Source organism: Bombyx mori, chromosome 13 (genome assembly GCF_030269925.1).
Source record: "Bombyx mori chromosome 13, ASM3026992v2".
In the NCBI taxonomy this organism is placed as follows: domain Eukaryota; kingdom Metazoa; phylum Arthropoda; class Insecta; order Lepidoptera; family Bombycidae; genus Bombyx; species Bombyx mori.
The window spans coordinates 17367391-17381486 of NC_085119.1; the positions used below are offsets into that span (position 1 = coordinate 17367391).

Consider the following 14096-nt stretch of genomic DNA (forward strand, 5'->3'; position numbering starts at 1 on the left):
TGCCCAGTGTCTCGGCCTGGGCGAAACCGCTGCCGTACACGAACACGGCTACAACTCCATCCTCCGCGATTCGTCCTGCCCCCGCGACTCGTCCCTCTCCCGCGACTTGCCCTCCGACCGCGTCCGAAAATCTCGCTTTAGCGATCGACTTCTTTCAGTCGATCAACTTTGAGCGCGTTAACGCTTTGGGCGACGCCATTCGCGCTGCCTCCACTGCACAACACTTTATCGCCGTTGTGCAGGAATACGCCGACGTATACGCGTCATTAAATACGTACGTCCTCCCCTCACTCCGCCGGTAATCAATGGCGTATATAAGTAGAATAAAGCCCCTATCCGTGACGATAGGATTTTTTAACGCTTACGGTCTCGCAAATCAACGTGATCAGGTTTCTGACTTTTTGCGTGACCATCAAATTGATATCTTTTTAGTGCAGGAGACCCTACTTAAGCCCGCGCGCCGTGACCCTAAAATCGCGAACTATAACATGGTCAGGAACGACAGGCTCTCTGCCCGTGGTGGTGGTACCGTCATTTACTATAGAAGAGCCCTGCATTGCGTCCCGCTCGATCCTCCCGCGCTCGCTAATATCGAAGCATCAGTGTGCCGAATCTCACTGACGGGACACGCGCCGATCGTTATCGCGTCCGTTTATCTTCCACCGGATAAGATCGTTCTAAGCAGTGATATCGAGGCGCTGCTCGGTATGGGGAGCTCTGTCATTCTGGCGGGCGACCTAAATTGTAAACACATCAGGTGGAACTCACACACCACAACCCCGAATGGCAGGCGGCTTGACGCGTTAGTCGATGATCTCGCCTTCGATATCGTCGCTCCGTTAACCCCGACTCACTACCCGCTAAATATCGCGCATCGCCCGGATATACTCGACATAGCGTTATTAAAAAACGTAACTCTGCGCTTACACTCGATCGAAGTAGTTTCAGAGTTAGATTCAGACCACCGTCCCGTCGTTATGAAGCTCGGTCGCGCTCCCGATTCCGTTCCCGTCACGAGGACTGTGGTGGATTGGCACACGCTGGGCATCAGCCTGGCTGAATCTGATCCACCATCGCTCCCGTTTAACCCGGACTCTACCCCGTCTCCTCAGGATACCGCTGAAGCCATAGACATCTTAACATCACACATCACCTCGACATTAGATAGGTCATCGAAACAAGTTGTAGCGGAGGACTTCCTTCACCGCTTCAAATTGTCCGACGATATTAGGGAACTCCTTAGAGCTAAGAACGCCTCGATACGCGCCTACGACAGGTATCCTACCGCGGAAAATCGTATTCGAATGCGTGCCCTACAACGCGACGTAAAGTCTCGCATCGCCGAAGTCCGAGATGCCAGATGGTCTGATTTCTTAGAAGGACTCGCGCCCTCCCAAAGGTCTTACTACCGCTTAGCTCGTACTCTCAAATCGGATACGGTAGTAACTATGCCCCCCCTCGTAGGCCCCTCAGGCCGACTCGCGGCCTTTGATGATGACGAAAAAGCAGAGCTGCTGGCCGATACATTGCAAACCCAGTGCACGCCCAGCACTCAATCCGTGGACCCTGTTCATGTAGAATTAGTAGACAGTGAGGTAGAACGCAGAGCCTCCTTGCCACCCTCGGATGCGTTACCACCCGTCACCCCGATGGAAGTTAAAGACTTGATCAAAGACCTACGTCCTCGCAAGGCTCCCGGTTCCGACGGTATATCTAACCGCGTTATTAAACTTCTACCCGTCCAACTCATCGTGATGTTGGCATCTATTTTCAATGCCGCTATGGCGAACTGTATCTTTCCCGCGGTGTGGAAAGAAGCGGACGTTATCGGCATACATAAGCCCGGTAAACCAAAAAATCATCCGACGAGCTACCGCCCGATTAGCCTCCTCATGTCTCTAGGCAAACTGTATGAGCGTCTGATCTACAAACGCCTCAGAGACTTCGTCTCATCCAAGGGCATTCTCATCGATGAACAATTCGGATTCCGTACAAATCACTCATGCGTTCAACAGGTGCACCGCCTCACGGAGCACATTCTTGTGGGGCTTAATCGACCAAAACCGTTATACACGGGAGCTCTCTTCTTCGACGTCGCAAAAGCGTTCGACAAAGTCTGGCACAACGGTTTGATTTTCAAACTATTCAACATGGGCGTGCCGGATAGTCTCGTGCTCATCATACGGGACTTCTTGTCGAACCGCTCTTTTCGATATCGAGTCGAGGGAACCCGCTCCTCCCCACGACCTCTTACAGCTGGAGTCCCGCAAGGCTCTGTCCTCTCACCCCTCCTATTTAGCTTATTCGTCAACGATATTCCCCGGTCGCCGCCGACCCATTTAGCTTTATTCGCCGACGACACGACTGTTTACTATTCTAGTAGAAATAAGTCCCTAATCGCGAAGAAGCTTCAGAGCGCAGCCCTAGCCCTAGGACAGTGGTTCCGAAAATGGCGCATAGACATCAACCCAGCGAAAAGTACTGCGGTGCTATTTCAGAGGGGAAGCTCCACACGGATTTCCTCCCGGATTAGGAGGAGGAATCTCACACCCCCGATTACTCTCTTTAGACAACCCATACCCTGGGCCAGGAAGGTCAAGTACCTGGGCGTTACCCTGGATGCATCGATGACATTCCGCCCACATATAAAATCAGTCCGTGACCGTGCCGCGTTTATTCTCGGTAGACTCTACCCCATCATCTGTAAGCGGAGTAAAATGTCCCTTCGGAACAAGGTGACACTTTACAAAACTTGCATTAGGCCCGTCATGACTTACGCGAGTGTGGTGTTCGCTCACGCGGCCCGCACACACATAGACACCCTCCAATCCCTACAATCCCGCTTTTGCAGGTTAGCTGTCGGGGCTCCGTGGTTCGTGAGGAACGTTGACCTACACGACGACCTGGGCCTCGAATCAATTCGGAAATACATGAAGTCAGCGTCGGAACGATACTTCGATAAGGCTATGCGTCATGATAATCGCCTTATCGTTGCCGCCGCTGACTACTCCCCGAATCCTGATCATGCAGGAGCCAGTCACCGTCGACGCCCTAGACACGTCCTTACGGATCCATCAGATCCAATAACCTTTGCATTAGATGCCTTCAGCTCTAATACTAGGGGCAGGCTTAGGGACCCCGGTAACCGTACTCGTCGAACTCGACAAAGAGGTCGACGTGCAACCTAACCCATGCATCAGCCCGCTGAGTTTCTCGCCGGATCTTCTCAGCGGGTCGCGATTCCGATCCGGTAGTAGATTCATTCGCGAAACAATTGCTCTTGAGTTGTTAGGTCTCCTTCGGAGGCGCTCGGGCAGTTGTTAGCAAATCCCACCCCTCTTGGCTGAGCCTTTGCTCGCCCACCTGTCCTGGTGAAACTGGAAAGGCCTTCGGGCCACCAGTAAACTTTCAATCATAAAAAAAAAAAAAAAAAAAAAAAAAAAAAAAAGAATAGAGTTCAATAATTATAATTTAAGTTATTTTTATTTTTATGTAGATTATACTTACACCTAATATTTGTACGCTTTACTAGCAGGACATAGTGATACATTTATTAATATTAACTTATTAATCTTTGTTAATCTATGACCACAAATAATAAATAAATAAATAAATAAATAAAAGTTGATCTGTAGGTGGATGGCACCGACCGATATTTAATTTGTTTTATTCTTTTGATTCCTGCGACCCACCTCACTACCGGTAAACAGTGAGTGCAGATTCTAATAAAATATACAGTTCAATAATTAACGGCTCACGTAATCCTCACATTTGAAGCTCTCGCATCCTCATCATTACATTAAAGTCCCACGCTTTTATGACACTTCGTAACTTCCTGATCAACTACATATCTAATATTGCCATCAATCAACTTTAACTCATTGGGATAAGACTCGTTTTTGTAAAACTTAAATTGGCTTTCACTCCAATTTACTTGTAGGATGTTGTTATATTGTGTAATTTCCTTTAAAATATTTTTCATTGTTTGTTTACAAACATTTTTGTGTCAAGTAACTATCCGCTTCACACCAGGTGGGCTGTGAACTAGTATGTCCGTCTATTGTAATAAAAGTCATGTTTATACTTGAGGGACAACTAGCTGTAGCCGTCCGCTTCGCTGGGCATTTAAAATTAACATTATTATTTCTCACCCCCACAAATATTCTCATCATTAACGCCCCCGCAACTGGTGTAGGGAGTCCAACACTCATATAAATATTAGCCTATCCATAATATTTTCTACATGGATACCAAGTTTCAAGTCAATCGGATGCATGGTTCAGTAGTTATAACGGAACATCCGTAAAAACCACTGTAGATTTATATATTAGTATATATTAAGAGATGTAATGATTTGATTCAAAACAGTTGGATCGCGGGCGAACTATACAGTTCACAGATTGATCGCGTAATTCGCCACGTTCCATCTGGTCACGCTTTCCTCCCTGACTCGCCCTTTTATATTTTTTAAGATTCCGTACTAATAAAACCCGAATCTTACTTTTAATCCATTTTTCTAATCGGTGTCGATGCCAAATGAATCAATAATCTGTGAACTACATAATACTTATGTAGTCAGTGTGCTTAGTGCGAGTTTTTTAACGTTCTCGATAGCGTAAAAGTTAACTCATATTTGTATGAATGGGATCGTTTGCGTACGTTTGCAACTGCATACAAAATTGGGTTAGCTTTTACGCTATCGAGAAAGTTAAAAAACTCGCACTAAGCACTCAGAACCTAAAATACACTAGACAAAACAAATTATACAGAAGTCATATCATAAACTAAAAGAAGGCGACTGGTAGATAGGTCTCTTCGACGATCAGTGACCACAGAGTTCACTAAATGCGTCATTAGTCGCCGGTCCTGCGCCGTCGTTACTCGATAATGGTCATCGGGGGTAGGCAATGGGGGTAGGTGGTAATGTACTAATCACAGAAATATTTGCATTTCACTTATCTCGTTCGCTCATACGAAACTACAACTAAATTGTTTTACAAACGCCTAGTGTGCTTAGTTCCAGGTTTTTAACTTCTTGATCGCGTAATAACTAAATCCAAATTTGTATGGAGTTGGAACAGCTTCCCTACGTTTGCCGCTTGGGGCGCTGTTCCAACTCCATACAAATTTGAGTTACTTTTAAGCAATCGAGACCGTTTTAAAAATCTCACAAAGCACACGGAGTATATAAAGAGATAATATACATACATAATACGTGCATTCGTCACAGACGCGTCGCTTGTTTAGACGCGACACGCATGAGGTTAGCCGAAGCTCTGTACCGACCGTTACTTCACGGGTTACAGGTTAACAGATACCGGAATAAATCGGCTCCGTCTCGTTATAAATAGTCAGCGATTGATCAAAAATACCTTTACGGTTTAAAATCACATTTATTTACATAAAATACAATTTGCAACGCACTGAACAATTCAAAGTTTTAGTTATTACGGATCAATGTGAATCTTACGAGATATATCTACGACTCATGAAACCTTCATGTGTCAAATACAATGTGAAGTGTTATCACCGTGTTTTGTATTGTTAGAAAAATCTTAAAATAGTATGCAATTTCGTTAAAGACTTTTTAATTTAATATAATTGTCAGCTTTGAAATCATGAATAGTCTTTACTCTAAATTGATAACTATGGTTAGGTAAATCTTCGTTATTATAAAAAAATTCAATAGGTGTAATGAATTAAAAAAAAATGTAAGCCGTCACGGGACGCCTGGCAGATTTGAAACATCGACATTATTTTGTAAAAGTAATATGCAGAAAAGAACAGATAGTGATAGGAACTAAATGTGATGTGTAATGATAAAATAAAATATTACGAAAAAATAATTTGTTTTAAAGTAAACCACAGGCTATGTGTACTGTAGTAAACAACACTGTATACACTACGGAGTATACACTATAGGTATCCGAGCTCAGTGTAGCGAGAGAGATGGCTTAACGCCGGATCGAGTGGGAGAGAATCGCACAGTCGATTGCGCATGGCGACGCGTCGCCACGCCAGAAATCGGTTTTACGTGCGGCTATAGATGTTTCACATCAAAAATAAATAAAAAACAAAAGATGCTATGTGATGTGAATAATCTAGCCCAGATGATACTTTAATTTCTTAGATACTTAAGTTAATTCTTGCCTTGATTTCTATTTTTAGTTCTAATAGTTTTAAAGAGCGTTTCTTGAGCTCGCAAGTAATACCTTCCTGTCTATTTTATCTAAGAACTATTCAATAATTCGCTACTGTCTGGAGAATGGATTAGTCGTTCCAATTCAACTGACACTGACACTTTGACCCCGAGTCGCAACCCCAAACCTATGGAATAAATCGGTATCATCTATGCACTAACTTGAGCCTTTGACCGGCAAGATTATTTTGTATCATCGTGAGCTTCACTTGACTATGTGCCTAAGCTCGATTGGTACCTATCAATTACTTCATACAAATTGACTTCTTTCTTAATTATTTAGAGTGTCCCACGTATACCCTATCTTGTGATGGGGTCATTATAAAATGTATACACACATAAAGTACAGAACTTTTAAACTGCTTTGCATAAACAGTTAATTAATTGAAAGCCATCCCCCCATAGAATCGTTCAGAATTAAATACGAGTCAGGTTTTTTTTAACTTAGGTATTTGTTGTATCGAAATAGCCAAGTTTAAGATTTGTACATATTCCTCTACTGAACACGGGTTACCGACTACTATGCATATAAAATGTAGTCGATGAAACTACGGATGCAAAGATAAAAGGAAATCAGTATTAAGGTAGCAGTGATTAACTTCGAATCTCAAGCACCGCAACGCGAGAACATTAGATAATATATTATACAATTTAGCTGAATCTTTTCAATTTAAAAAGTCACTTATGATTGTTTAGGCTTGACAAACATATACCTGCAATATTTAAATGGTAATTCGTAACATTCGTACGAAGCTGACCGGTTACGCAACACAATTAATGAAAGTTTATTTAAACAGGTACTCGTTTTTGATATTCCGGACATTTTCATTTATAAAATAGAAAAGACAGGCCGCCAAAAACAATTTATTTCTTTAACCTACTTTAAATTGTATCTTCAGCCAAATAGCCTTCTTTTATTTTTTTATTGCTTAGATGGGTGGACGAGCTCACAGCCCATCTGGTGTCAAGTGGTTACTGGAGCCCATAAACACCCACAACGTAAATGCGCCACTCACCTTGAGATATAAGTTCTAAGGTCTCAAGTATAGTTACAACGGCTGCCCCACCCTTCAAACCGAAACGCATTACTGCTTCACGGCAGAAATAGGCCGGGTGGTGGTACCCACCCGCGCGGACTCGCAAGAGTTCCTACCACCAGTGGATACTAGGGATACCACCTTCATACTAGGGTTATAACAGTACGCAAGTATGCTCATATCATTATGTTGTTGTATTATTATAATATTGTTGTTCCATTCAGACCCTCAAGTGGATGTCGTCCTGGTGAGGAAGGCGCGTGGTGCAGCAGCGTCGGAGGAGCGAGGGCTCTCCGCGTACGGGTCTCGCACGCGACGGCTGCGGCCGCTCCCGTCACGCGCCGACTGTCGCCTCCGCCACACGCTCATCGCGCCACCACGCCTCCACCACCCTCAGAACTCAATAAATGTAAGTCACATAATTACCAGAAACGGGATATTGATAAAACTGTCTGTTAAAGTAATGGGTATTTTAAGCTAAAGGTACCACTACAAAGTTAATATCATCGAGTACCGCAAGATGTGCGACCGAAGGCTACTAACCAGAACAGATACGTTTGAAGTCGTCGTGGCCTAAAGGATATGACGTCCGGTGCATACGTGTTGAGCGATGCACCGATGTTCGAATCTCAGGCGGGTACCAATTTTTCTAATGAAATACGTACTCCACAAATGCTCACGATTAACTTCCACGGTGAAGGAATAACATCGTGTAATAAAAATGGAACCCGCACAATTATAATTTGCGTAATTACTGGTGGTAGGACCTCTTGTGAGTCCGCACGGGTAGGAACCACCACCCCGCCTATTTCTGCCGTGAAGCAGTGATGCGTTTCGGTTTGAAGGGTGGGGCAGCCGTTGTACTGAGACCTTAGAACTTATATCTCAAGGTGAGTGGCGCTTTTACGTTGTAGATGTCTATGGGCTCCAGTAATCACTTAACACCAGGTGGGATGTGAGCTCGTCCACCCATCTAAGCAATAAAAAAAAACAAAAAAAAAATGAAACGAGATATTGATAAAACTATGTTAAAGTAATGGATTTTTTAGCTATGAATGAATTAGGCGGACGATTGCATGGTCCGGGTTAACATCATCGCCTATCGTAAGATATACGATCGAAGGCTACTAACCAGAACAGATACGTAGTCGAGGTATATTTCTTCTGCCACTCATTGTTAACTGTCATTCCAAACGTTAGTTTTTCTAACACCGTCTTAAAAGTCGTATAACGTACCTCCTCAATAATGTCCATATTCAGTGGCGTCTTACCAGGAACCATAAGCTCCGGTCTCCAAAACACTGTCTCTTACCTGGATTACTATCGAGCGAGCCATACAGAAGGTAGGCAGCGGCTTGGCTCTGCCCCTGGCATTACTGAACTCCATGGGCGACGGTAACCATTCACCATCAGGTGGGCCGTGTGCTCGTTTGCCTACAAGGGCAATAAAAAAAAAGGTACATGCATACATTCTTGTACCCTGCACGGGTAGAAACAGACTTTGAAGTCGTCGTGGCCTAAAGGATAAGACGTCCGGTGCATACGTGCTGAGCGATGCATCGGTGTTCGAATCTCAGGCGGGTACCAATTTTTACCAAAAATACCCTGATCTATTTCTGCTGCGAATCAGTCATGCGTGTCAGTTTGAGGGTGGGAGAACTATTTCATTAGAACTGAGAGTATGTCGCTGGGTTCCGGTAAGCACTTAATATCAGGTGGGATGTGATCTTGTTTACCTATAAATAAAATAAATAAATATTTACTAACAATCACGCCACGTTAACTGGTCCCGTGATAAGTTCGTAAAGAACTTGTGTTACAGGTACCAGATGACGGAAATAAATGTAAGACTTTTTATTATACACATACACAGATTTAATATACATCCATAACCCTGGAAAAGACATTTATATTTATCATACAAATATCTTCCTTGGCGGGATTCGAACCCGCGACCCCCTTATATATTTTTCTATCAGCCCATGGACGTCCAATGCTGGACATAGGCCTCCTCCAAGCCTCCTTACCTATATACATAGATAGAAATATTTAAAATATTTGCTTAGCTACATACTTATTGCGACCAGCCGGCTAATTAAGTCGTCTAAGACATTATGATCATTAAAATTATGCAAGTCTTTAAAAATTCAAATACACCGCAATGAAAGTATTAATTTCGCAAACAGAGGCCCGCTGAATATTATTATGATAATTTCTATTCTATTTATAGTTTTTAACAAGATTATTAAAACGTATGAAGATTATAAAACACTCCACGGTGCCTAGATCGTTTAAGAGACCCTCAGATGAAAAAGTATTGATAAGCCTCTGGGTCTGCGGAGGGACTTCGGTTCCCTCTGTATTTTATACCGTATGTTCCATGGGGAGTGTTCTGAGGAATTGTTCGAGATGATACCAGCATCTCGTTTTTACCATCGCACCGCCCGCCACCGGAGTAGAGTTCATCCATACTACCTGGAGCCACTGCGGTCATCCACAATGCGTTTCCAGAGATCTTTTTTGCCACGTACCATCCGGCTATGGAATGAGCTCCCCTCCACGGTGTTTCCCGAGCGCTATGACATGTCCTTCTTCAAACGAGGCTTGTGGAGAGTATTAAGCGGTAGGCAGCGGCTTGGCTCTGCCCCTGGCATTGCTGAAGTCCATGGGCGACGGTAGCCACTCACCATCAGGTGGGCCGTATGCCCGTCTGCCTACAAAGGCAATAAAAAAAAAAAAAAAACTACCAAAAGAGTGTAAAGTTTAACTCTGATTCAGTTGCTTCAAACATCAATACATTTCATTTGAGCGAACCAATAACGGTGTGTTTAGTGAGAGTTTTTTAACGTTCTCGATAGCGTAAAAGTTAACCCAAATTTGTATACAGTTAGAACAGCGCCCCTAGTCGCAAAGGTAGGCAAACGTTCCAACTCCATACAAATTTGTTTTAACTTTTACGCTAGCGAGAACGTTAAAAAAAACTCGCACTTAGCACACTGATAACGTTTTTGTTATTGATGTATTAAAAAAACCCGTTTTTGTAGTGTTTTTGCAAGCGAGTGCACACTAGCAGGTGCTCTATTCTATCTTACAGTTTGTGAGATTGCTATTAGGATACCAATCTTATGTCCCAATGTCGTTAGTAACATTCAATTTGTGGTGGCTGTTCACTTCGATAACTGTTTCACATGTCGAGATGACTGTATCTGTTATATTGCGTTGATCGGTGTATGAAACAAACAGTACTGTATGTTGGCAGACGTGCAAGTGACTAAAATTCTATTGTTTTTTTTATTGCTTAGATGGGTGGATGAGCTCCCCTCCACGGTGTTTCCTGAGCGCTATGACATTTCCTTCTTTAAAAAAGGCTTGTGGAGAGTATTAAGCGGTAGGCAGCGGCTTGGCTGTGCCCCTGGCATTGCTGAACTCCATGGGCGACGGTAACCACTCACCATCAGGTGGGCCGTGTGCTCGTCTGCCTACAAGGGCAATAAAAAAAAAGCTCACAGCCCACCTGGTGTTAAGTGGTTACTGGAGACCTTAAACATCTACAACGTAAATGCGCCACCCACCCTGAGACATAAGTTCTAAAGTCTCAAGTATAGTTACAACGGCTGCCCCACCCTTCAAACCGAAACGCATTACTGCTTCACGGCAGAAATAGGCAGGATGGTTGTACCTACCCGTGCGGACTCAAAAGGTCCTACCACCAGTAAAATATTGTATTATTAGTAACTCAATATATTATTACTAGTAATTAAATTTTCGTTAGGTGGAAGTCCGTTCACGAGTGCTCGGGGCTTATGATATTTTAGCGACATCTTCACAACTGCGCTTACATTACATCGTCAACAGGGAAAGAAAAACATCAAGTTCTAATGCAATAAATTTGTAGCCCACGAAGAGATACCGCAAGCAGTACCAGAGCCCACCAGTACGGCGCCACCGAAGCCAGTGACAGCTGTTTCTCAGCTGACCAACGCAGCCTCCCCGCAGACGAGCTACCCCCTAGAGAGACGAGCGCCCAAACATGATCATCTCCATTCAACACCCGCACAGGTAGGATTCGTTCGTTTGTCGTCTATTTCATGTATATATGAGAATGCTCGGTTTGTTCCTTGTCGTCTGGTTCGTGTACGTATTTTATGAAGTCGTCGTGGCCTAAAGGATAAGGCGTCCGGTGCATTCGTATGTAGTGATGCACCGGTGTTCGAATCTTAGGCGGGTATCAATTTTTCTAATGAAATACGTACTTAACAAATGTTCACGATTGACTTCCACGGTAAAGGAATAACATCGTGTAATAATAATCAAACCCGCAAAATTATAATTTGCGTAATTACTGGTGGTAGGACCTCTTGTGAGTCCGCGCGGGTAGGTACCACCACCCCGCCTACTTCTTCCGTGAAGCAGTAATGAGTTTCGGTTTGAAGGGTACGGCAGCCACGTTGTAACTATAGAGACCTTAGAACTTATATCTCAAGGTGAGTGGCGCATTTACGTTGTAGATGTCTATGGGCTCCAGTAACCACTTAACACCAGGTGGGCTGTGAGCTAGTCCACCAATCTGAGCAATCTGTTATGTGTCTCTTAGTCTACGTCTAGTTGTTGTATGTCTTATGTTCTGTCAAAGAGGTTGCAAGCCAATATAGATATGATATGATACGGTGTACCGCTATTTCTTACGACATTTATTGTCAGAGTCTACGCCACGATATCACCGTTTGCGGTCAGGTCCAGCTTCGAAACTGTACGTGGTCGGTCGTACGGGTCCGATTATAAACACATTTTTAAAGCGGTTTCATCTTGTAACTCATAACTCACAGATTGTGTTGTGCTTGTTAATCTTAAATTATAATTTTTGTTTCTTATTAATCGTAATGCAACGTCAAATTTGATTACCTAAAACAGTCCATTTTATTGGTGGCCTAGGTTTTGTTGATTAGGTTACAATTATTTCAAATTTTCATTTCAAGAAAAGAGCCGCTTAGTGACACACTTAGTGATCTTATTTCCTTATTTATTATTCCTACCTATTCCTGTCTAAGAGGCTATTCCAGCTACGACCGGACTAGTACGTATTTAAGACATGGCTGCGCAACTACACTAGACTATTCCTAAAAGACTTAAAATCGCTCAAATTCAAAACTAAACGCTGTTACAAATATACCTGATTATTTTATAAAGCTTAACATTATTAATTTAGTGCAATCCTTCCAAGTATTGAAAAATAAAATATGACATAACTCGACTACCTACCGCGGTAGTAAATTGTTCGGTAGATAGCCACAGAACGATTAGTGTCATCGGGTCATGATTCGATCGGAACTGACGCTCGATTACTGAGCACGCGCACGCGATCTCACTGTTACGGGATAGTGTATCGTGCGAAAACATAAAAGTTACGTGTTGTTACAGTTTAAATGTTTTTTAGTAGTTACAAACTTTAAAAAACTAAGCTTGATCGAAACTTTAAGATTGTGTTTGCGTATAACAAGCCTGCATTCCGGTACCACTGCTCTCCTATTTCTGCCGCGAACCAATCATGTATTTTGGCTTAAATGATCGAATACCTAACCGTTATGTTATACAACTGATATTTCGATTTCAAACCCGAGATGGGTATCTTCAGTAACCATTCAACACCAGGTGAGCCAGCATTCTTCATGGTCCGTATTATTCGGGACACTTCGGGACTAGTCTATATTACCTAGTACATACTGTAAGTTTTTTTTTTAAATTACTTTTCACGATCGGAGTTTTCGCCAGAACTGGTCTATTAGCCAATAGATAGCCGCCACTTTATAATCTAGGGAGACATACAGTTTAGCATAAATCCTAGTAATAAGAAGTTCCGATGCCCGATCTGTTCATTATACATTACAGTTTAAATATAAGGTTGCCGACATTTCTAAGTAATAGAGATATGGAAAGCTGTGAAGGTATTTTGGGTTTCGTTGACGACTTTACGGGCAGTGAGCGCGGCTGTCTATAAACTGTAATAAAAAAGAAGTGACTGTGAAAAGTTTACACTGTGATCAACGAAACCACTTTATTTCATATAGTTTATTAGAATTGGAATCGATATAGGTTGATTATTATCGATTCGTTCCTTTGAGATCGATTTTGTAATTTTGGATGGGCTAACCTTGGTAGATTTTTTAATAATATGATACGTTGTAGTGAATATAACTTATTTCTACTTCTTCCTAGCGTTTTCCTGATCCATTGCCAGGATCCGCTTTCCTACTTAAACTCCTCTACTTTGTTGGTAGTATCATAAAGAATACACACATAATACTTTTGTTCAATGGAAATAATTTAATGAATTGAATACTATCAAGTATTATGCTAACCATGAATAACCATGAACGCGTACAATTTCATTAAAATGGTTTTGCGATTTTAATTTTAACTACTAGGTACACGATTTCCGTCACATATGCCGATCAAGACCGAACGTTTTGGTCATTAATATCTGATTATAAAAAAGGTAGTTATGTCACCTATACATATGTGGAGGAAAAAACCTTTTTATGTCTTGATTTAGAGCTGATGATGCCCTAGTCCCTTATGGTCTCGTGTTTTAAATGATTTCCAAACTTGAGTGGCTTTCGGAGCATGACGTAAACATGACATAAATGCTGCTCTTGTGAGACAAGTCAAAGTACGAAGCAGTGAAAGCGCGACTGCTTAGTGCAGACAGGATAATAGCACTAACACGCGTGGGCTCACTGTTACATGTTAAATGACAGATTTAAATATAAGGGTATTCAGGGTCTGGATATACTTTTTCATGTCTCGTATATTTGTTTTTGGTATAACTAACGGCAAAAGAAACCGTTGATTGTTAAAAAAAT

The 14096-nt window shown here is 42.6% G+C and overlaps 1 protein-coding gene across 4 annotated transcripts in view; it reads left to right on the top strand.

The window, feature by feature from the left end:
• Window positions 1-14096, top strand: part of LOC101736718 (ankyrin repeat and BTB/POZ domain-containing protein 3) — a 60961-nt gene that overhangs the window by 29123 nt on the left and 17742 nt on the right. For all 4 annotated transcript variants that reach the window (XR_005245373.2, XM_012691768.4, XM_021349202.3 and 1 more), the window contains 2 exons: window positions 7461-7645; window positions 11132-11295. Coding sequence is in view for 3 of the 4 variants with exons in the window: in XM_012691768.4 (XP_012547222.2) it covers window positions 7461-7645; window positions 11132-11295 (349 nt within the window). In the remaining variant the exon portion in view is untranslated. The remainder of the gene's footprint in view (window positions 1-7460; window positions 7646-11131; window positions 11296-14096) is intronic.